Below are 25185 nucleotides of genomic sequence, written 5' to 3'. Positions count from 1 at the left end.
GTTGCGAATGATCAGCTGTAAGTTGTGCAGATATCGTGTCCGTTTGTTTGTTAGTTTGGCAGTGTGACCCTGGCTATGAACTGATTTGCTTTGATCAGACTGAGGGTAGAATGAGTGTCGGGCCGGTCTGCTTTAGCTTGCCAATCGGAGACGGTGGTTCCATCATGAATGTTGTTTGTAATATTTTACCCTAAACATGTTGAATCGGGATGATGGCAGTGTGACCCTGGTTATGAACTGGTTTGCTTTGATCAGTCTGAGGGTGGAATGATTGTCGCGCCGCTCAGCTTTAGCGAAAGAGAGGCAAATATGTCAATGAACGACAGCCTTTACGATGTCTAGTCTACAACCGTTTCAGATTGAGTGTAGCTGTCTTTGTCGGAAATGAAAGTGACAACTGTCCGCCGATCTCTTGTTCGGTATCGTGCGTTTTAAAGAGAACGCGATTCTCGTTACTCACTTGTGGTCACAGCGAGTCATACGAGCCTATCTTTAGAAAATACCCGCAGCGATTTAGGATTGAAATGAGCAGTGACAGTACACAAGTCCTGAAATAGGAGGTGTCTCTAATACATGTTTTATTGAGTTTCCAAAACAGATTAGGCTATATCAATGATCTATTGCTGCTGTAGAAAGGTTGTGTTTTCCGTCGATACGAAATAGACAAACGATACGTTCTATTCAAAAAGGTAGTAGTTGATGTTAAGGCCACTTCTGTGCTTATTTCTGTTTTACGTACTCGTACGGGTAGGCTTTGCAGCGATCTACCACAAAACACGCACAAGGTAACTTTCGTGATTTTCCGGAATTTTTATGCTTGTTGGTTTTGTATTTTGTATTAGAAAATAAACATCGCAATCAGTCAAACGCTTGCCAGCTGGAAACAGTGGTTCCATCAACAAGAATGTTGTTTGTAATATTTTACCCTAAACATGTTGAATCGGGATGATGGCTGAAAAAAATGGGAGATCCTTTGCATTACTAAATTTACAAAGAGTACAACGAACACGTCTTACAGAATTATGTTTTACAACTGGAGGGCCAGATCTTTTCTCAGTTGTTAGAATGCATGTGCATCCGAGCGCCCGATTCAGTGCTACCATTACAGGCGTGTGTCCTTCCGGGGGTGAGGGTGGATAGGTCAGAGTTTAAGAGGGCAATAATGATTCAGATCAGAAGGAGTGTATTATTTCTTGCTTCAAGCAGGAATCATCTAAGGTCAGTGATGAAAACCGCATGGGGGTCAGTCTCGATTTTCCGGCGATAATGACGTCGAGAATCTTCGGGTCGTTTATAAAATTTTGAATAAAAAATATTAAACCCATCAGAGAATGTGGTTCTCCGGAATTTGAAAATTTTAGTGAAGAAGAAAGAATTAGTTTGCAGGTGATCATCCAGTGTGTTCTATGAAGTTTTAAGAGCTATTTGTCAAGTGTAAGGAACAAAAGTCGGGGTGGGGGAGCAGATGAAGTGAACGACAATACCATCATTATGTACCACCAAGGGCCAAATATTAAAACCTGTTGGGTTTTTTTCGTGAACAGTGACGTTCTTAATTCCAAAGTATTTTTAAAAGGTATACATTTTATTTTTGTATCAGCGACACTGATTTGTTTTGCCAACTATTTAAGATTTTGATTTTTATGAACAGAAACACTGTTAAATGCCAAAGTATTTTTAAAAAGGCTGTTTACGATATATATCGTTATTTATTTTGAAAATAAATATTTGTTGGCTGTTAAATACTTGTTTTAAATTTCTTGTGGGTAGATTTGTTTTACCTTGCTTGCAGGTACGTTTAAAAATTTGACTTGAAGTAAAACAAATTAAAATCAGGCACGGTGCTTTTTACTTTCGAAACAGTATATTATACATCCTAATGCACCTTTTGTAGAAATACAATATACAGGTAATATATATAGGTAATATATAGGTAATCGTCATAGATAATATTTCACCAGCATAAAGTACTTAGTGTCCCAAATAGAGAAAACTTCACCAAACCAATTTCGTAAGTTTGGCAGTTATCTTATTATTAATTAAATCAATTTACCTTTGCTCACCTCTTAGACTTTGCTCCTTGAGGTATATATTTAATCTTCTACGTCAGTGTTGTCTATTTTGAAGACGTCTGACATGTGGCTAAATGATAACATCGTGACACACTCCTTGCCGATAAACTGACATTATTAAAAGTCACCATACCGCAATAAATATACTGATGGACTATATAAACATCTAGATCTAAAAAGTATATACTTCCTTGTCTGAAGTACATATTTTTTGTTGGTTTGAAACATTTCATACATTAAAGATGAACAATGTCACACAACTTTTAATAGCATAAGCACTGTTCTATAACGTACACAGTGTATAATTGTTCATAATACACGTACAGTTGCGAACAGCGTATAATTTTTTATAATACACGTACAGTTGCGAACAGCGTATAATTGTTTATAATACACGTACAGTTGCGAACAGCGTAAGTCCAGATCTACCAATAATGCGACTGCAGATCTGGATCTGCCCTGCTAGTTGTGCACAAAATTTCCATCCAACTGCATAAACCCAGATATGCGGTCGCAAAATGTGCCGCCAGATCTAGGTGTGATCTTTTTGTTTTACCTGGGATTTCCAATGAACGGCGTAGACTGTGATCTCAGTGCGCACTATTCGACGGCAAATCTGGATGTACGCTGGTCTTAATTAGGTGCGTTCTATACCTGCGCAAATACAGTATTCAATAAATGAATAAATGAATCATATGATTGAAGGTCATGCTGACTTGTCTACGGAGACACGTTGTCACTTCTTACTTTTCCACTTGAATGCTCCATATACTGAGGATGTTTTCTCTTCTTTAGCAAGTTTCAAGTTATTTTGTATGACTAAAGTTGTGTATTTTTTTAAATTTTAGATTCTGATATTATTCTCTTCGGCGACTCCTACCAACCAAAGATCAAAAGATGACTCTGGTTCGAGAAAACAGTATTCTTTGGGTAAGCAAGATTCTATATTTGTTTCTATGAAATTCGTGTCTGCATCGCCCATATCTGATCACCATGGAATATATTTGACTTTTATACACTGAGATTGCATCTGTTGTTGACTTTAACATATATGGACAGAACTCAAGGTGTATACACATAACAGCGATTACCCGTGTGTTTTCAGGTAATAGCTGTGTTTTCTGTAACTTTTGGAACTCGTTTATCTTTATTGTACCATGGAGCCGCTTACTGCTACCGTATATTCTCACTTGTAACTCAGCTCCAAATGAAAACAAACTAAACCCTGATTTGCTTTCACATTACATAGACTCAGCTGGTTGTTCTACTAGCAAACTGACTGTAGAGACAGATCTGCTGGCACATTCTGCGACGACAAAACTGAGTCTGTGCAGTTTGCACTTGGACTCGAACACGTTCACCAATCTATATACGATAATTCGAGTAGAGCCCCGAATACATATCAAAATTACTGTGAGCTCGGACAAGTATGGTGAAATATTTTTACTCTCCTGTTGTTGCACTTAACAAATAGAATTATGAAATTGAAAATATTAATCTAAAAGTAAACCTTAGAGTTTTCACAAAGTTTAGTCTTTTGAAGAAACGAAGTACGCATTATCGCTGTTAAATCTCCTCACTTGACGGTATAAGCTAGAATACCAGCTGGAACAGATCCACAAGATAAATCCTTGATCATAGACGGTGCGTATCAGGTCTTTGTACGTGATCCGATTGCCCATACACGTGTCGGGTTCCTGCCCTGTCCTGCGGCTATCATAAAAAAATAATTGAAGATTCGCCATAAGTTAGTCATTAATCACAAGCGATTTTCGACATGTGAACTGAATGTGATAGCTCTCCGGAACTATAAAGTAAAAGAACTTGAATGATTTAGATAGTCAACAGGTGTTTACTGACACACCATCACATGAAAGACTATTTAGTGCATAGACAATGGTAGTCCAAGTTTTTTCGGATCCTTCCCACTAAATTTTAGATATTTGGAGATCTTTGTTGGGGTCTGGGGTCAGACCTAATTGCCTATCGAATTAGCCGCCAGCAGACAGTGGTGGCATATGGTAGCCCCTTACTACAGGCTTAGCAGCCTTCAACGAAAGAACGCGTACTTCTCAACCTATGTATTCCTAGAACGACAACCAGAAACCTATCTGGCAGCAACTTGGAGAAAGCTAGGCTCATCAAACATAGAGTACGCATCAACTATGTGCTAGTATCTCATGACTACCGTGTTGGCACGTGCTCTCTGTTTGATGAATCTGGCTTTCTCCAGATTGTTCCGACAGCTTGATGTTTCTGGTCGTTGTTTTCGGAATAAAGGTTGAGAATAGTGTGTTATTGCGTTTCTTTCGGAACATTACGTGACTTTCATTTAATATCCGCATTTTATTTTTCAACAACACTGGAAAATGGTGTATTGTTGACATTCGTGTATGTTGGACATATGATGTTATGGACATGTAGTTTGCGAGATTTGGATAGTCACTTGACTAACAATGAAAATGGCGAGTATTAGATCCAGTTTAAACAAAGCTGTAGTTTCATTTCATCTGTAACAAATTCAAGACATAACGAATATTATACTCATAATTTCTGAGAAAGTAATTAATTTTTCTATGGATTTTATGTAAGGTCGTTTAAGTCTGCCAGGCCTGCTAGTAGTAATCGGCTACCCTATGCTGCCATTGTCGTGCAGTTGCGGTGACTTGCAACTTTTCGATAGGCAATTAACTCTGATCCTACATCCCAGCATAAATGTAAAAATATCTAAAATGGGATAGGAATGGTCAGAGGAAACTCCGACAAAGGCAGTGGGAGTTAACAGCCTTACACAGACACATCATAGAGCCAACTCGGACTGCACTTGGCAGGATTCATTCTCGCAACATTAAACGTGAATCCAGCACGCAAACCAACGATCCACCGTGTCTCCAGTTAATAACTCTCCGTGAAGGCACGCAATCGTATCTGGTACGACGGTTATTAGAAAGACTCACGGTATTAATTGAACTTCCATAGTAAACCTATGGAAACTTCATAATGTTAAAAATTAAATAACTCTGAATTTCTGAATGCTTATGATCAAACCTATATTTGTCAGTATTTACATCCTTGATACAAGTTTCTGTATAGAGACAGTCATATTAGCACGGCATAATTTGAATCTGCATGTGTTTAAAGCATGTGTTTTCAGTTTCGCATCAGAGAGTCTTGTGCTAATTTCAGCAGTGAGTTTTCCAAAGTCAAGTCTGATAAGAAGGACTTAAATTCCATCAATAAAACATTGTTTGTGTTGTTTTCAGTTGCAGCATGGATAAACTCTCAAAATTATTTTTTACATTAATTATCAACCAATCCTGGCCCGCAGAACTGATAAAATACTTACCTTTTCTAGACTGAAGCCAATTCTCTCATAGCATTAGTAGCGTGAATCCTATAATAAATACGCAGTTTGTGGACGTAGTCTCCACAATGGTGAAGTCTTATAAAGATCTCATCCATTCATTATCATATTTTTTCATGTATGTGAAAGCCGTCATCTGATTAATTTGTGCCATTGAAAATTAGAGGGAGACACCGATCACGATCAGTATTACTTCGCATGGAAATATGATCTTATTCTTCGGTGAAACACCAGTATTTAGACACCTTCCGTATAAACAATAAATTTGTATCGTCTAAAATGGACAACATTTCGACAGATAATTCTCATGAAACAGTTGACTAATTTTAATGATATTTCGTTAGAACTTAGAAAATTTGCAGTTCTTATAGTGTCAGACACCTGTGTTCTTCGTTTCGGTTATTTCGAGCTTTTGAGTTCGCAGTAAAAGGAAGGTCTAAGTTTGGACTGCGCAAATCATTCGAATTGTGCAATGTATTTGAGGTGTCTGATTTATCGTTTACTGGTGTATTTTTGTTTTGTGTTTGTTTCTTGCTCTTTTTTATTTTAGACATTCTAAATAGCAAATCATTTGTATCAATACGATTATATGATTGTCCGTTAAGATGGATTGTGATAAATCTTCTCAGTTTAACTTTTTTCACTAAAGGTACCTATGAAAAGTCATAGGTACCTATGTACCTATGAAAAGTCACAATTGTAAAATTTAATCAAATTAACATTTTTAAATAATATGGCAGTGGATGTTCAATGATTGGAATGCTTTGATTAATCTAAAGCTTAAGTCTAGATTTGAGGAATCTATATTAGATATCAGTCTAGCTTAGGTAATGAAAGTCTAACTTAAGTTCGGGTAATCAGATATCCTGCTTAAGTTTAGGTAATCAAAGTGTAGCTTAAGTTTATGTAATCAAAGTCTGTCTTAAGTTTAGGTCATCAAAGTCTCTCTTAAGTTTAGGTAATCAAAATCTATCTTAAGTTTAGGTCATCAAAGTCTCTCTTAAGTTTAGGTAATCAAAGTCTCTCTTAAGTTTAGGTAATCAAAGTGTAGCTTAAGTTTAGGTCATCAAAGTAATCAAAGTCTATCTTAAGTTTAGGTCATCAAAGTAATCAAAGTCTATCTTAAGTTTAGGTCATCAAAGTAATCAAAGTCTATCTTAAGTTTAGGTCATCAAAGTCTGTCTTAAGTTTACTTAATCAAAGTCTATCTTAAGTTTAGGTAATCAAAGTGTAGCTTAAGTTTAGGTAATCAAGGTATGTCTTAAGTTTAGGTAATCAAAGTCTATCTTAAATTTAGGTAATCAAAGTCTCGCTTAAGTTTAGGTAATCAATGTCTATCTTAGGTTTAGGTAATCAAAGTCTATCTTAAGTTTAGGTAATAAAAGTCTATCTTAAGTTTAGGTAATCAAAGTCTATCTTAGGTTTAGGTAATCAAAGTCTATCTTAAGTTTAGGTAATGAAAGTCTATCTAAAGTTTAGGTAATCAAAGCCTTTCTTAAGTTTAGGTAATTAATGTCAAACCTAAGTTTAGGTAATTAAGTGTTTTCACTCTGGAAACAGGCGTTGATCAGTATTTTTGAGATTTTAGTTGTCTCTCAGAATATCATTGTGTCATTTTAAAACCTACATATAAAGACCACTTGATGAATACCAGTATGCAGTTCTGGCGACCCGCCTCAAATGACACCTTGCAGATCGTTGTACCTGTCAATAATACCACTCTTATGTTGTAATAAATAGGGCAATTCTATTCAAAGCAATCACATTATACTGTATGTACACGACAATCTTCATTAGGTACATGACTATTTCCTTTACGAAATCACATGTGGTCAAATGCAAAGTGCGATTAAAACGATCAAATAGATTTATAAGCACTACGGGTGGGTGACAGCAACGTGAGAAAGTGCTTGAAAGGGTTGTTGAGTCTGAGAAAGATGAATGCTTTAGTTTATTTGATTGCAAACGAACCTGCGTTGGAATCTATTTGTCCTCTTGATAAAATAAATTGGATCCAAAATGTCAGTATTTAAGCTTTAATTTAGAATGTCATGAAATTTTCCCTTTGATAAAGAAAGCAAATACCACCACCCTATGAGATCAGCATATGAGAAGAATAGGAAAAATCTATAGATAATTTTCGTACCAGGTCCATATTCTTTTACTTTCTTTGCCTGTCTTTGTCCCACTTTTTGATCCGGGACGGTTATAAATGTGCCCCAAATATTGATATTGTACATAAATATCACAAGAGATAATTAGCCCGAAATCTTTATTAATTTATCATAACATTGTCAGCAGTTGACAGAGTTTGACCCATCGATTCTGTCCTTACTCACACTTTTAGCAGACCTTGTACTACTACTATAGCACCGACTGTGGTTGACTGTAATATTGGCATTGCCACGCAGACGTAAAACATGTCCTCCTTGAGCGGTAACATTTCGCCAATAAATTCAAATCTACTTCTGAATCTAGCTGCAGTAATTATTTGTATAGAGTTATCCCTTAATGCAGATCGGCCTGTGTATGATTCCCCTTCATTGTAATCATAATCGAATCAGGAAGTCATGTTCCCATGTTTATCAGCGGCAGCAAAATATACGTATACGCAGACACTCTAATTATCTTTAACATGGGCATATGTGTATTCCTTTTTGTGGTAAGCTTTGTGTACTGAGAATGGGTTTTTCTCTGAGATGCGCGATAATTAACAGGTGCGTGGCTTGAGTTGCTAGTTGTCATTTTATGTTTGGCAAAGACAGTCACTGCTACACTCAATCCGAAGCCGACATATTCACACATGATGAATGTACAAATTGCCCAGTCAAATTTATTTTAAGAAAAAAATCATATAATGAGTCAGCATATAAAATTGCATCGAGATCTTTGAAAAAACACCATAATTTCCCCCATTTCCAGTGTAGCAGAGTGTTTTTGTTTTATCGGTAGACATCATAACGAAATCGAGACAAGGATAAGAAGAAATCCATATTTTGCTGTTCGAAAGCAGTGCTATGTAGAACCAAGACATAAATTATATATAAATTTTATTTTTAAGTGCATTTAATTCTACATAACACATGTAAAATAATGTATTATTTATTATTGAAATCTTTTCTCGAGTGTAAATGTCGTGGCTAATGCAAATCGACTATTCTACGGTTTGATTTAAATCCGCGCAGAGGACGTAGAACACATATCACTCGCAAAATAAAATATGACGTTATGTTAAAAAGATCAAAGTAAAAAAGAAATCCAAACTACCTTTTTTCGAGAAACTTTACAGGATTTCAGTTTCACAAACTAATGACTGTAGGGCTATCTCGACTTCATGGATAAAGTATTTACAGATATCATTGATTCAATAAGACCATTATTTTTTGTTCATATAAACACGATCTTTTTTTTTTAAAGCGGTATAAAAAATAATTTTTGGTCTCCCAAATCCACTAGCGATGAGATGGTACATGGGCGTGTTCCTTTGGTCCAAACCAAGTCTTCTTTCCAACAAAAGATCTTCCGCATCTCCCGTTTATGTATCTACCATCCTCGTCACGGATGTAAATCAAATCGTACGGTTTGTGGTCAGTCGATATATGAAGGTGATGATCAAATCGTTCCTTGCTCCCAGTCAGGCCCCAAGTCCATTATGAATAGTCGATCTGCATTTGCATTGGCAAGCCAAATATACATGAGGTCATGGGGATAGTCTCGTCTTGGATATTGGGAATGATAAAGATAATTTGTTCTCATTAATAGTTTAAATACTTTCTGATGTGAAATCAGTTTGTTCCCAAATCCGATCCTCAAAATTTCATGGGTATTATTTCAGACTCCTAGACCTACGAAAATATATACGACCTTTTATGAATAAGATTACTTTGTTAATCCTGGAATACTAAATGACATTGATGATGGAGAGATATTATTTTTATCCAGTCATTTTAAAGACTTTGTTTCGAGGTCATCAAGGGGCATGCTAATCTTACAGGTGTCGAGAATGATTATCGAACCTCGTTTACTGAAGAGCACATCAAAGGGAAAGGAAAGCTTTTACTCTTTGATAAAGTCTATGTGTAATTGTCAGTGAGAAGACGTATTTTTATATACCTTGAATAGAACGGTTTAGTGTGCTTTCACTGATTATGGAGATTGCATCTATGCAGTAGAAGGCTTTTATATAATATCAGTCAATTTTCTCTCCACCTATTTGCAGAACCCTTGCATATCTGCCACCAGGAGAGTGTTCTGTGATGAACAAAGACCAAAACAATACAGATTGTTTCCAAAGTTAAGAAAACCTTACATCAAACGTTTAGCTAATTTCATGGCAATACCCCCTCACAGAAACGTTATTGGTGATTTTGAATTTGAATACGAAAAAAAAAAATCTTATTACGTCCTATACATACAGCAACGCGTCATATACGAGGTAGTTTTGGACCATTACACGCTAAAGGGAAGATGCAGTTATGTGACTGCCCAAAATAGTCTCCAAGAAAACACGTTTCCCGTACAAAGTGCGCATCACACTTCACTTAGGGCTAAACTTAGACCTTTGACCTTTTATTTTGGACCCTGATTATTTAGGCGAATGTCCATGAGGTGACAAAATTTTATAAGATTCTGCCAAAGCTTTGATTTGCTTTCGCTGCAGGCACATCATGGGTAGACGGGAAATCAATTTGACGACGGTCACTTCTGGAATAAAAGCCAGATTTGTTTTAATATTGTTAGTAATTCAAAGTTGAGTGAATTCGTCCATGTTATAACGACTGTAAAATGTACTTGTGCGTGCTTCACAATGCAGTCTACGGTAAGGGAGTTTGTGAGTTTACACAGAATACGTTACTTACTTATTTACAACAAAAGTGGTAGCGAATCGCATGAAAAATACGATAATTATTAACCAACAAGAGAAAAACACAACCTTTTCCAAAATACTCAAAGATTCATGCGGGGTAGTTGGGTACACAGATGGGAGATGGAAAAAAAAGAAACTAAAATTTCAGTTGTAAATACTGTTTCATACAAGTTTTAAACATTGGTTTAGTAATGAATTTTGTTGATATTGTGGGGTGGTTTTAGTTTTAAGTTCTTTCCTTTAATTTCGATCATATTGAGTGACAAATTGAAACATTGCGTTTGAAAATTTCTCATAGCATTGTGTCTGCATGTTCAAATTATAATTTGATCTTGGTAGAGATTCCTTGATGTGGAATTCGCCGAAATCTCGCGGTAGCAGAATTGCGTGGTAGCTTTTTGCATAGTCTGGAATAGTTGTAAGGTCGCTTTTCGCATAGTCTGGCATAGTCGATCTTAAATCAAACCTCACTTCCATGAAATCGATAAGTCCATTATTTAAATTCTAATTCATAACAATTAAAACATAATTTGTTACTTTAACGATCAGACATATGATCCAGTATTTACATTTGGATATTCTGTGATACAGAATTGCTTAGTCACATCGTTAACAAAACGTGTAAAATATGGCTTCTTCGTCGACCAGGTTATAAACTCTTAAATTTTGGCTCCTGTTTCGACTTATTAAAGAGATGAATCTGTGTTAATCGCTATTAATGAGGAGTTAAATTAACAACTTGTATATTTTAGGTTGTTTAAATTTTCCACCTTCTGTGTAAAGCGAATAACATGTTCTGTTACAGCATGGTTTCTGTTAATTCTGTTTGTTTTTTTTGTTTTTTTTTTTGTTGTGTGTAATGCCCTTTGACTTCCCCTGCCCAACACAAATGTCCCGACATCTTAACGTGAGAGGAAAGAGCAGATAGAACTCGGAATAACTATCGAAAGTAGAATCCAAGAAAATCAATGACATGTAAAGTGTTTCAGAGTGAAATAATTAAACATTTAAAAAAAATCTTTATAACATCCCCCCCCCCAAACCTTTTCGTCTGCCGAGGATATTGTTGGATATGGCAGCTCAATACAGATATGGGAAAATCTGTTTATACAACCGGTATAGGTTACACTTCGGAGATCACCGTACCGTCTGTATATTGCAAATGAACTTTTAAGTGGATGAAACACACTGTCAATCACTTTAATACAGCTACTAAGCATTCTATTAAAGGCCTGTCAAGCTTAACGTCAATACTTCGACAAAAGAAACGTCTTTATAACCGCGGATGTTGATACAAAGAAGTACGTATATAGGTTTGAAAAGGTGTTGGTTTCTGTTGATACTGGTCAGCTGTTCACAATTCTCATGGGAAAAAAATAAATAAGTATAAACTGCTGTTGCATGGTACCAGTATGATCTGGTTTCTCACAGCCGGGATTAGGTGAACATAACACTAAGGAACAACGCATTATTTACATTTGCAATGTATACAATCTGACCCAAAGTTCTAAATCTCATTCACGTTTACATGCCCAAGCCAACGGCTTTACCTTGTGCACAAATAACACCGTGCCAACCAGTGAGAGGGGATTTTACTTTTGAAAAAGTCAAACTTTAATTGCCTGAGAATGGACATTCAGCTTTACTTGCATCCTAAAAATTTCATAGAAGACTCCAATTTCTTTGGTGTTCGTTATTTACATATATTTTTTATTATGTTTCAATAAAAGACATTATTTTGCACAAAATCTATCATGCGCTACATAAATATTAGAGACGGCGACCGTGAGAAGATCTGCTTCAGTAAGTTGATTATATATATATATATATATATATATATATACATATATATATATATATATATATATATATATATATATATACTAAAATGTTTTCTTATTTTGTGGTGAGGGTGCACAGTTGCCATCTTACCGTTCAAATGTTAGTAAAAATCAGCAGCTAATCTGTCATCTCAGTCTAAGGCCGCATCAAAGTCCTAGTTTTGAGCCCGGACCTTGTATCAAGTTCAGATGTTTGGAACTGATAATGGTTGAGCCCGGACCTTGTATCAAGTACAGATATTAGGAACTGATAATGGGTGACTATCGTCATTAGTGTCAGACAGTTCATTAGACTGTAGAATTTCAAATAGGCTTTTTGCTTTATCAGTGTACGACCTTTGTATGACTGTAATGTAACTGTTAGAACGCGTAGGCGTTAATGATATGTAATGATAGGCAGATAGTCAGCAAGTGAAGTCCAGTTTCAGAGAATATTGTAATGAACCGGCAGAATTTGCAGCAATTTGACTGGATACAAACGATCACATGATTCGGATATGGAATTTTTTATACATGGGAAATTCTGCGGTCTGCTTTTGCTTACCCGTTTCCAGATCATTTTATGTGAAGCTTGCAAACGCCTTACACCATATTAATAATAGCAAGCCCCCTCCCTTACCCAGTGATTTCCAATCAGAATTTGCAAAGACACACCTTCCATTAAAATCGTCTATCAGAAGTTAAAACAATGTTATCGCACAGGCCTACCTGCACTATAGCACTCACCCCATTTGCTAAAGAAAGCGTATGGCAGACTTTAAAATACCAACATTGAAACACACACACACATATATATATATATATATATATATATATATATATATATATATATATATATATATATATATATATATATATATATATATATATATATATATATATATATATATATATATATATATATATATATATATATATATATATATATATATATATATATATATATATATATATATATATATATTGAAATATGTGCATTGTGTCTGAATAACTGTTTATCAAAATAAAAAGAGGAGGTTTCATTTTTGCTAATTCAGATTGAACACACCACTACGTGAATAAACTACAAACCGAAAGACAACCATATATCCAGATGTTGAACGAATGGAGACAACAAAATGAGTATGAAATATAGGTCTATACGTGCAAGCGGGTCTGTACCAGGGCCGCGGACAGGGTAGGACAGCCAGGACAAAATTTAGGGGTCCCACAACAGTCCGGGAGCCCACCGCCGTCACAATTTGTAATTCATAAGAACTTACTGGAGAATTATTCCTAGGTCTCACAAATCCTGCCTGCGGCCCTGGTCTGTACTGAGATACTTGTTTTAGAGTTGTTACATCTGTTGTGGGATTTTTGAAGATGTTTACTTTGCTAAGCTATTGTTTTCTTTCATTCTTCCTTCCACATGATTTTGCAAGTTAATTCCCAATGCAGTGACAGTCATGCTGTGTTGTTTTCCGTAAAGCCTATGGCCTGGAAGTAATTTAGCTTCATTCCTTGTATGTTCGTTTAGTTAAGCTAGTTCTTTTCTTTTCAACGTGAGTATTAAACACATGTAACGAAACGACGTTATTCTACCAAATATCACGATCGTAACATATTGGGGCCTCTCTGCCGATGATCGAACAAAATACCAGAGAATATTACAGAAGCAGCCAATAGGACGTCATCAAAGCCAATGATCATATGAGGTGATTTCATCTTAGCAAAATCGTTAATCCGTTTCTCTCTTCAAGTTCGAGTTGATTAGAAAACTGATTTTTGCTTGACACTACGAATAATTGCATAAAGTAATTTTGATGATTTTATTATGGTACTAGTTTGCTTTGCCTACTTGAGCGTCTGACTGAATTCTTTTCCTATTTTCGTCGATTTCGCAATTTATTTTACTCTATTTCGCTTATTTTAAGTTTTTCTAGGTGGATTTACAATTTATTTTAAAAAGTATGGTCATATTGAGATTTTGGCGGTTCCACAGCTATGTACTGCATCCTTCTTTTATTATGTATTATTAAGGCGTATCCAGATCTAGATTTCACCATTTAAGTCGGCTTTAAGTCATAGGCTTAAGACTGGAATCCGGCAATCTCATTGGGTAAAATATAGCTCTGACTTAAAACTTACCAATCAAGAGATCATTACCAAACGTGTATGGTAAATCGCCTGATAGTAGAGGCGCTTACTTGGCGCCGATGAAGGAGAGTGGAGTCAAGTCGTCCTCAATGATTAAAAGTGATCAACAGACAAACCTGTTAGGAGTACTTTTTATCACCCTGATGGCAGTCTAATCCATAATTTTACTAGATGTGTAAGACCCATGTTTCTGATCAGTGAATAATTTCAGCTTTGTCCGACCTCGTGCAGTCTTGTGTAAAATCTCAGAATCCAATAATTATTTGAAACAGCTCGTAAAGTCATGGAACCAAAGAAAACAAATCAGCGTTTCTTCATTCGTGATTGTATTTGTCACTGAAATTAATGGAGTTGTGTACATAAATACTGAGCAAATCATCTATTCAGTTCAAGTTATATCTACATCTGATTGGTTTTTACCAATGATGACGTCTATGACATAATTATAGATATAAAAAGTGTCTTCCTGCTGACATCGCAGCGGATGATCTCAGTCGGAACAGTCTCGCCTGTGATAGAAAAACACTTCGGAAATACTGGGGTTGCAGCCAAGTTATCAATGTACCGTGTTTATATAATGACGTCATGTGCAGATCACACACTATCACTGTGTTCATTTCAGCCAACTCTACTTGGGCGATGTATCCTTGGTCATGGCGAATTTCTTTCTAAAACATGAACTCACTTGAGAACTTTCTATAACTGATCTTGTGCAAATAATTTTACATGCCACTAGGTATACCTGTTCGGGATGAGCTCAGGAAACAATGACCGCATGCAGTTTGATGAATATAGCAAATTTGTTGATTTTTCTGCAACATGAAAACTGCTACGCAAAAAACACAATTGTCAAAGAATACATAAAATGCAATGATCCACACTATTGCATTTGTGCTTGCAAAAATAATATGCACTTATCTTGTAAATTATTGATTCAATCACCTACTTATGAAAAGGCGAAGTGTTTTTTTTTTGTTGGAATAGATTATTGGAAACTGAATTTTTTCTTGGATCCTCGCCATTCTGTGTACTTGCGTATAAGGCAGTGAACAGCTTTTGTTTCTTTGTGTTTTAAATTAAGCAGAATATTCCAAGATTTACTCGATGAAGTAAAAGCTGAACATAAATGCGAATATAATTTATTGCAAGACGGTTTTTCATGTCCTCGTAAATTGTCGTAAATGTTGTAAAAAAATTTCAATGCTGTGAAGTTACTATCTGGCAAGCCCGATTATTACTTAGATAACTTGCCAAATCTTGATTCTCATTCCTTTGCGTATGTTTTTTTACATTACTTTTAACTCGAAAAGGGAATTGCACGGCACCTACTCCCTGGGTTTCTCTCAATCAAGTCCCAGTAAGGTTATTGTACCTTATTCATTAGTTTTAATAGATAATTTTTTTTAAAGAGAACTAGACAGTTAGTCCTGTGTTCATTATTTAAGAGTATGGTTTGTACTTTTGGAAATGGTAAATTACTTTTTAGATGAAAAACAGTTTGCTTCCAAATTTGACCATCAACATGAGCAGACAATATTTGAAATATTGGGACGTCAACGAATGTATACGGTTCCTTACAAATATAATCATTACTATCCGCAAATGGTATTTGATGAAATGGGGCATGAAGAAATGCATACGGTTCCTTATAGCTATAATCAGTATAAGCCAACGACATCGGATGACATGGTACATGAATAAATATCTACGCTTCCTAATAAAAATTATCATCAATATGTACAAATGGCATCTGATGACATGGGATATGAAAAATGTATACGGTTCCATATAAATATAGTCATCAGTATTCGCGGATGACATGGGACATGACCAAATTGTATCCGTTCCTTGTAACTCTGGTCATCAGAATGCGCAAATAACTTGGGACATGACCAAATTGTACTCGTTCCTTGTAAATCTGGTCATCAGAATGCGCGGATGACATGGGACATGACCAAATTGTACCCGTTCCTTGTAACTCTGGTCATGAGAATGCGCAACGATTTGATGAAATAGAACATGAACTAATTTATACGGTTCCTTATAAATACGCTCATCAACGTGTCCAGATGACATCTCATGCAACAGAATATCAACAAACTGATATGGTTGTTAGAAAGATGATAAGAGTTGATAATTCCATCATTTGATTCTTAGTAACACTGATGGCGTAGCGAAAGTATGCCTGTCGCAATTCCTTTTTTCTGCAGGGTTAAAGTGGAGCTTGCTTAATGGTACAGGTGTCAAGACCGATCATCTAACCTATGTGACAGATGATCACATCAAAGGGAGATGAAAGCTTGATTCTTTAATCAAGTACCAGGTATAACTTTCAGTGAACAGGTGTGTTTTCTCTACTTCAAATAACGACGGTAATTCATTGTCGCTGATTAAGCAAAATACATCTTGCTTATAGATGAGTGAAAGTTAATTAAGTTAGTCATATGACTCTTCCTGTTTCTACCAGCAATACGTGATCTTCGCTATTAAAGGTATACTGCATTTAAAACAAAATTATCAGATTAGCCTGTCGACAATAATAGTTCTACCCTACATCAGACCTTCAGCGAACTGCACAAATTACATCCTAAATGCTTATTCAGAAATACAATGCAGTGGGAAACCCTACTATGATGTAAGGATGTGTCAGCTTCAGCTATGACATATTAGTTTTGCATCAGCAGTTTTGGAAAAAAAGACAGAATTACATAAATAATTTCATTATCCTAATCTGAAAGGTGGTTATCGTTATCTAACATCAGTACCATACTAAGAATCCCATAAGTCTTTACAACAAAACTAGAGCAAAAGTACCCTTTTACCAACTTTACCTTTTTCCAGATGCCTACTTTGTGTGTGTGTGTGTGTGAGAGAGAGAGAGAGAGAGTTGTATTTTTAACGTAGCTCTAAAACATTTTGTCACATCGCTACAATGTCTGCAGTGTGGCAGTTTGTTGTGATGTCTAAGCACCGAGGCGTCATGCCGCAGACATGCAGGATCATCTCCCACCCAGTCACATTTTTCTGACACCTGGCCGATCAGTCCTAACTCTGACTTTTAATGCTGAGCGCTTAGCGAGGCAGCTATTAGTACCATTTTTGTTAAGACTTTGGTATGAACTAACTGGGGTTCGAATCCACAACCTCCCTAATTAGAGGCGGACGATCCAGCCACTTCGGTGCCGGACCAGCTCTTGTAAACATATATATACAAATTGCTGTTCCAACTGAAAATGTTAAATTACTGCTATTTGGTTGGTTTTGTGCGCTGCCAGTTGTTGCTGAATACTACAATATATCTCGTACCTTTACGTATATACCAACTCATCCTTTACTCTTGCAGCTAGATGAGTTCAGGTCAGCTTGAGCGAGTGACGTAATTTTTAAAGCATGAAGAAAAACAATGACCAAAGGTCAAAACAGTGAACAATTGTAAAGGAAAATGCTTCGACAATTTATTCCCCATCGGTACGTTAATGATATTCAAGGAGCAAGCTTGTTAATTTGCACAAGGATATAGACACTGCATTTCGGTGGCTTGGTCAAAGTTACGTATAAAAATGTTGAGTGCTCTATTTGTGTAAATAGTTTAGTTAGGAGGTGTAAATTTCATGTCAAGCCAATAATTTAAATCTGAGAAAATTGCATCGATAAGCTAAAATCCCGCTAAAATGTTGACCGATGATACTTTGAAACAGCACTTAGAGTTCAGAACGGTTGCAGCTCAAATTATTCTCATTCGATTACAAGCTACAAACTGTTGAATATTTTTAAAAGCATTTCTTCTATGTTGGCATGAAATAAATGCGGTTTACAAGACTTCTATCCGGGTATATACTTTATTATTGTTTGGTTTATCCATTTCTTAACTTGAGACTGAAGATGTTCCACATCATCTACATACTTCACTCAGTTACGCCATTTTGTCCTGAGTTAATTCCCGATTCGTCCATCTTTTAGATGGGGATAACAGCCTTGTATTTGAGGATCTGAGGACGGTAATGGTGGTTTTGCTGCCGCAAAATTTAGTTTTACCGACGATGCTGTTTGCGACGCTAAAGTTGTCATTAACGCTCTTAAATCCTACAAATTGTTCGTGGCACCACGTCCGATACAGATTCATGTGTTCACAATGGCCCAAATAATTTCGACAATTTGTCGTGCATTTTACTGCTGTGAATTCTGATGTTCGACCAGACGCTTTTGCAGACACTAGTTTGAATATGGTTTTCCATGTTGTGGTGGCGAAAGTGAAAGCTTCACTATACACAAGGATGCCATGCATCACACTTGGAACATATTCTAGAGTAAATTTACATTGGCCGCAAGACTTGAAGAAAACAAAGGAGATCCACTTGTAAAACTGAGTAAAACCAAATGCATAAATCCAAAGACTAAATGGTTTTGATTATTTATATATCTGACATATATCTCAGTTCTAAAGTAAAGTTCTGTAACCAGGCTAGAAAGTGGTTTTGCAACACAAAGTTGTCTTGGTTCTTTTAAAATATATTTTTGTAACGTTTAACCCTCAATTGCAAGAAAAAGGCCAAGGTCATTGTATCAACTCTTTAAAACAACTGTGTCTAAAATTGGAATTTTAATGCATTCGGATTTGAATTTCATATTAGCTAAGATAGCGATAAAAAGGCAAGGAAAAAGTTGTGTCTGGGATAAAGGTACGGAGCGGCAACTTGTATCTAAAAGTTAGTTTTCAGTGAACTTGTCACTGATTGAAAGATGGTAATTGTTTTAAAGCAATCGATATTACAATTGGTAATATAACACACACACAGACACACACACACAGTCAGTTTAATAGCGTACATGTTATGGGTGGGTATCATTATATAGATGAAATTTTGTTTGTGACGGTTCTATATTAGATAACCCTAGTGTACGTTTTTTATCAATGAAATTAAGATGAATGAAACGTACTATCAATCACTTTGATACAACTACTGTACACTCTGTTAACATACCACTTTAAGGTTTAGCCCACATATTGATCGTCGACGTTTCAGTATAGAATTATCTTTGTATTCGTTGCTGCTTGTAAGAAATAGTATGTAAAGTAATACAAAAGGGTGTCGCTTTACACACTGTCCCTAATTCTAACGAGAAAAAATACGTACACTGCCAAATATATATGACCTATATTGCTATTCCAAGGGTGAACTCAAAAGTAAGGTAAGAAAACATCCTATTAAAGTTGGAATGGAAAATCTGACCTAATCGCACAAGTTCAAGTATATGTCATTGAATATTAACAGTGTTTGCCCAAAGGACATTTGCATTTACGGTTTCTACAGTTGCCTTTTACATAGCCTTGGTCTCTCGAGCCTGAATATCGAATATTGATTTGTTATTTAAAAACATGTCATTGCTTTGTATGAATTTGGTCGGTTCTGTCGCTCTGTGGATCCGACGACCTAAAATGGAATCTGGTACGAAGTCTTTTATACGGACTGCAGTCTGCAGCATGTGGTTGTTGTTAAACAAAATTATCATGCACAAACAAAGTCGTCTCTTTTCATACCTAAACATGTGTCTGATGTCATGAATGGTATTCATCTGGAATAGGGGATGGCCATCGTGAAAAATTGTTCGATATTTATTTGAATAATGCGGCGGACTGAGCCAAACATTAAAGTAGAATATTATTATTGACACCCAGTGATGTAACTCCTGGTGTCACCCCCATAGACATCCTCCTTGCTCAAATATTTAAAAAAAATTTATAGACAGTCACGTGCGGTAATTCTTGGTGTCACCCTCATGGACCTCCTTCCTGCACAAAATTTAAAAAAAATATATAGGCAGTCACGTGCGCTTACACATGGTGTCACTAAATAAGACTTGCGCGAATCAAAGTAGCCCCTCAACAGCATTATAAATCAATCAGTCATGTGATCCCCATTAAGTTTGATATCTCAATACATCACATGATGCTTACAGATATGCATGTCCAAGACAGACGGTATCATTCTTAACTAGACGTTTTGATGACTTTGTCACAAGGCTGTAGAGGAGTTTGTCTAATCATTTTGGTGTCTTGCAACATCCAACCTATTTGACACAAAATCACATGAAGGAGGAGATAAGCATTTACCATTTCATGACATCTCAGGTGTAATTCATGGTAAATAGCGGTGTTTAACAGTAAATCGTGTTGCGAGTCTTAAGTAGACCATGTAAGGTGAATTACAATATATTGTGGTAAATGATATCAATACGTTCTTTGGGAGTTGTCTCTTTTGATCTAACTTACAATTGTTTGCTATCATATTGGTATGCTGTAATTAGCAATAAGAGATCGGATGAGCTTGTCCCGCCCCCCCCCCCAAAAAAAACCCACCAAACTAACATCAAACCTGCAACAGGATGCCAAAAATTACCACATACGTACATAATAATAGGTATCCTATAACGCCATGCAAGAGGGAAAACTTTTTTGTTCGCATGTTGAGTCATAACAGCAGCTAGAGTAAACAGAACCGACGGACACCAGTCCTGAAATTTCGACGGAAAGAAAGCATTGTCTGATTCTTATTATAGAATTATTAAAGGTAAAATCGGTTGACCCTTTCCGCATACTAGTTCACAAACAGACACAATTTAAACAAGGCGACAAAGCGGGTAAACTTTACGTTGTGAGCTTACTACATATACCAGACTGTGCAAAAGCTAACGAGTATAAAAAGGAACTTAACAACTAATGGCATTATGAGCGTATTAAATTTACTAGAATGAGCAAGTAAGAGAAAATAAGAGTAATAAAACACCCGGTAGTATGTGTTTATTAGTTATACGAGACTGATCAAGAGAAAACGAATGCGAAGAAGACTGTGCAACACCCAGTATTAGAAGTGTACATCGTATACTTGAATAAACATACTCTTGAGCGGAATGCATGTACAGACCAATGAAATGGGGGGGGGGGGGAGGGAACACTATTGCAATTCAGTTTGATTTAGTCGTAGATATTGCGGTAGCCATAAATCTAAAATTGAACTACCTATAAAATAAGTCTCTATCATACCTATCAGATAAGTATGTATGATCCCTATATAATATATATCATACCATTATACTATTTATGTATCATACCTATCTAATAAGTCTGTATCATACCTATCAAATAAGTCTGTATCATACCTATATAATAAGTCTGTATCATACCTATAAAATAAGTATGTATGATCCCTATATAATAAATCTGTATCATACCATTATACTATTTATGTATCATACTTATATAATAAGTCTGAATCATACCTATATAATAAGTCTGTATCATACCTATATAATAAATCTGTATCATACCATTATACTATTTATGTATCCTACCTATATAATAAGTATGTATTATACCTATAAAATAAGTATTGATGATCCCTATATAATAGATCTATATCATACCATTATACTATTTATGTATCATACTTATATAATAAGTCTGAATCATACTTATATAATAAGTCTGTATCATACCTATATAATAAGTCTGTATCATACCTATATAATAAGTCTGTATCATACGCATATAATAAGTCTGAATCATACTTCTATAATAAATCTGTATCATACCTATATAAGTCTGTATCATACCTATATAATAAGTCTGTATCATGCCTATATAATAAGTCTGTATCATACCTATATGATAAGTCTGTGTCATACTTATATAATAAGTCTGTAGCATACCTATATAATATATATATGTCATACCTATATAATAAGTCTGTATCATACCTATATGATAAGTCTGTATCATACCTATATAATAAGTCTGTATCATACCTATATAAGTCTGTGTCATACCTATATAATAAGTCTGTATCATGCCTATATAATAGGTATATGTCATACCTATATAATAAGTCTGTATCATGCCTATATAATAGGTATATGTCATACCTATATAATAAGTCTGCATGATCTTTATAATAAGCGTGTATCATATATGTCCTTCCTGTCATGTTCACGAATTTCGGTACCAACTACAATCATTTTCTTGTACAAAACCATGAAAATGATACCCACAATAGTAAATAAAATAACACCATTTAAAAAAATTAATGAAAGGCATGCTAGTGGGTGGAGAAGACTGAGCGTAGTCGGTTTCTTTGCAAGTTACGCGTACCTTCCAATTATTTTCCAAAATAGTATCCGTGAATGGGTTAGAAAATGCATTTTGCTTCTAATTTTCAAAGCATGTACTGGAATTGAAACCAATATTTTTGGATAACGTTTGAAGCATAAAGACTTTGAAAACGGTGTCCAAAAGACAGCGATTCGTTTCGACTATAGTTTTATTTTAAATGACCGGCCATTAGAACCAGAAAAGGCCAATGAAACATAGTAGTGAGCATAAAAGTACAGCGAGGATAATAATAGAAGATAATATGATTTTGATTTAAATTATCGATAACCGAAAACGAATAATTAAGTTGTTTGTGCCTTACGTTTACAACATTCATTGTTGATACCAAACTCGGCTGATTTGTAGGCCTTGAGGGTATGTTAGATGTGAGATATACCGATATTATGGTTAGTTCTTTGGTATACACACTCTAGTCTAGTTGTTTTATCAATGAACTTTAACTGAATGAAGCAAGTTGTCAATATTTTTAATTCAGCTACGGTGCAACCCATTGAAGATTGGCTGTCAGGTTTAATCAAAATATTGCGCTTCGATAACCTGATAAAGAGACGCCTTTATATTCGTAATTTTAAAAAAAATAAGTAAAGTGTGTTTGAAGTAACAGGCGATGTTTAGGTCATCTGTGCAGAGTTAACGTAATAACATTAGTTGAGCCGCTGTTTGATAGATATTTTTCCCGTGGGAATGGGGTCTGCCATTAGCATAAATAAATATAGAACAACCGAAAAATATGTGATGAATTGACTGGACCTATAAGTCGCCCAAAGTATTGGAACTCGTCCATAGTAAATGGTCACTTTGATCTTGAAACAAACAAAAAAAAATAGACCCTGGATTTGGATGACAACAGTGTATTGTTTACAGAAATATTTTGGTACGCTTTTAATAATCTTATATTCGAACAAAGTCAGCATGATATTAAGATCTATTAGGTATTTCTCTGTATATGACGGACAATATGCTTATTATAATACTGTATATGACGGACAATATGATTATTATAATGCTGTATATGACGGACAATATGATTATTATAATACTGTATATGACGGACAATATGATTATTATAATACTGTATATGACGGACAATATGATTATTATAATGCTGTATATGACGGACAATATGATTATTATAATACTGTATATGACAGACAATATGATTATTATAATACTGTATATGACGGACAATATACTTATTATAATACTGTATATGACGGACAATATGATTATTATAATGCTGTATATCACGGACAATATGATTATTATAATGATGTATATGACGGACAATATGCTTGTCATAATACTGTATATGACGGACAATATGCTTATTATAATACTGTATATGACGGACAATATGATTATTATAATGATGTATATGACGGACAATATGCTTGTCATAATACTGTATATGACGGACAATATGCTTATTATAATACTGTATATGACGGACAATATGATTATTATAATGATGTATATGACGGACAATATGCTTGTCATAATACTGTATATGACGGATAATATGCTTATTATAATACTGTATATGACGGACAATATGATTATTATAATGATGTATATGACGGACAATATGCTTGTCATAATACTGTATATGACGGACAATATGCTTATTATAATACTGTATATGACGGACAATATGCTTATTATAATGATGTATATGACGGACAATATGCTTGTCATAATACTGTATATGACGGACAATATGCTTATTATAATACTGTATATGACGGACAATATGATTATTATAATGATGTATATGACGGACAATATGCTTGTCATAATACTGTATATGACGGACAATATGATTATTATAATGATGTATATGACGGACAATATGGTTATTATAATACTGTATATGACGGACAATATGCTTGTCATAATACTGTATATGACGGACAATATGCTTGTCATAATACTGTATATGACGGACAATATGCTTGTCATAATACTGTATATGACGGACAATATGATTATTATAATGATGTATATGACGGACAATATGGTTATTATAATACTGTATATGACGGACAATATGCTTGTCATAATACTGTATATGACGGACAATATGATTATTATAATGATGTATATGACGGACAATATGGTTATTATAATACTGTATATGACGGACAATATGATTATTATAATGATGTATATGACGGACAATATGGTTATTATAATACTGTATATGACGGACAATATGGTTATTATAATACTGATACATGCAAAGATTCATCGCGGCCGTAGTTTAAAGCTTTGACATGAGTGATGTCAGGTTTATGCTTGTTTTGAAATGTAAAAATATAACTGAATAGGAAGTACATTTTTTTAGAATAGTATGTGGGTTTAGAAAAAGTAGGTCGGGAAGAAAAATAATTATTCACCCCTGTTTCCAACTTCGTGTCGGATAGCAGATACAGATGTTGAAGAAAGCGGGACATTTAAAGCATACTTAAAAATACTATAATTTCTTTTTATTAGATATATGCTTGTGTCTGTATAGGAATATGATACTATAGTTTCTTTTTATTAGATATATGATTGTGTCTGTATATGAATATGATACTTGGCTTGTGCCTCTGTATGAATATGAATATGAATCTATAATTCCTTTTTATTAGATGTATGATTGTGTCTGTGTATGAATATGATACTTGGCTTGTGTCTCTGTATGAATATGAATCTATAATTTCCTTTTATTAGATATATGATTGTGTCTGTGTATG

General features: G+C 35.0%; 1 protein-coding gene across 3 annotated transcripts in view; it reads left to right on the top strand.

The window, feature by feature from the left end:
* Positions 1–25185, top strand: part of LOC149785843 (A disintegrin and metalloproteinase with thrombospondin motifs 16-like) — a 132362-nt gene that overhangs the window by 26551 nt on the left and 80626 nt on the right. For all 3 annotated transcript variants that reach the window (XM_089979804.1, XM_089979802.1, XM_089979803.1), the window contains exon 2: positions 2921–3002. In XM_089979804.1, the coding sequence (XP_089835930.1) occupies positions 2921–3002 (82 nt within the window). The remainder of the gene's footprint in view (positions 1–2920; positions 3003–25185) is intronic.

Source organism: Sinohyriopsis cumingii, chromosome 13, assembly GCF_028554795.1.
Source record: "Sinohyriopsis cumingii isolate HCF-2022 chromosome 13, ASM2855479v2, whole genome shotgun sequence".
Lineage (NCBI taxonomy): Eukaryota > Metazoa > Mollusca > Bivalvia > Unionida > Unionidae > Sinohyriopsis > Sinohyriopsis cumingii.
This window is presented reverse-complemented; position numbering and strand designations above follow the sequence as displayed.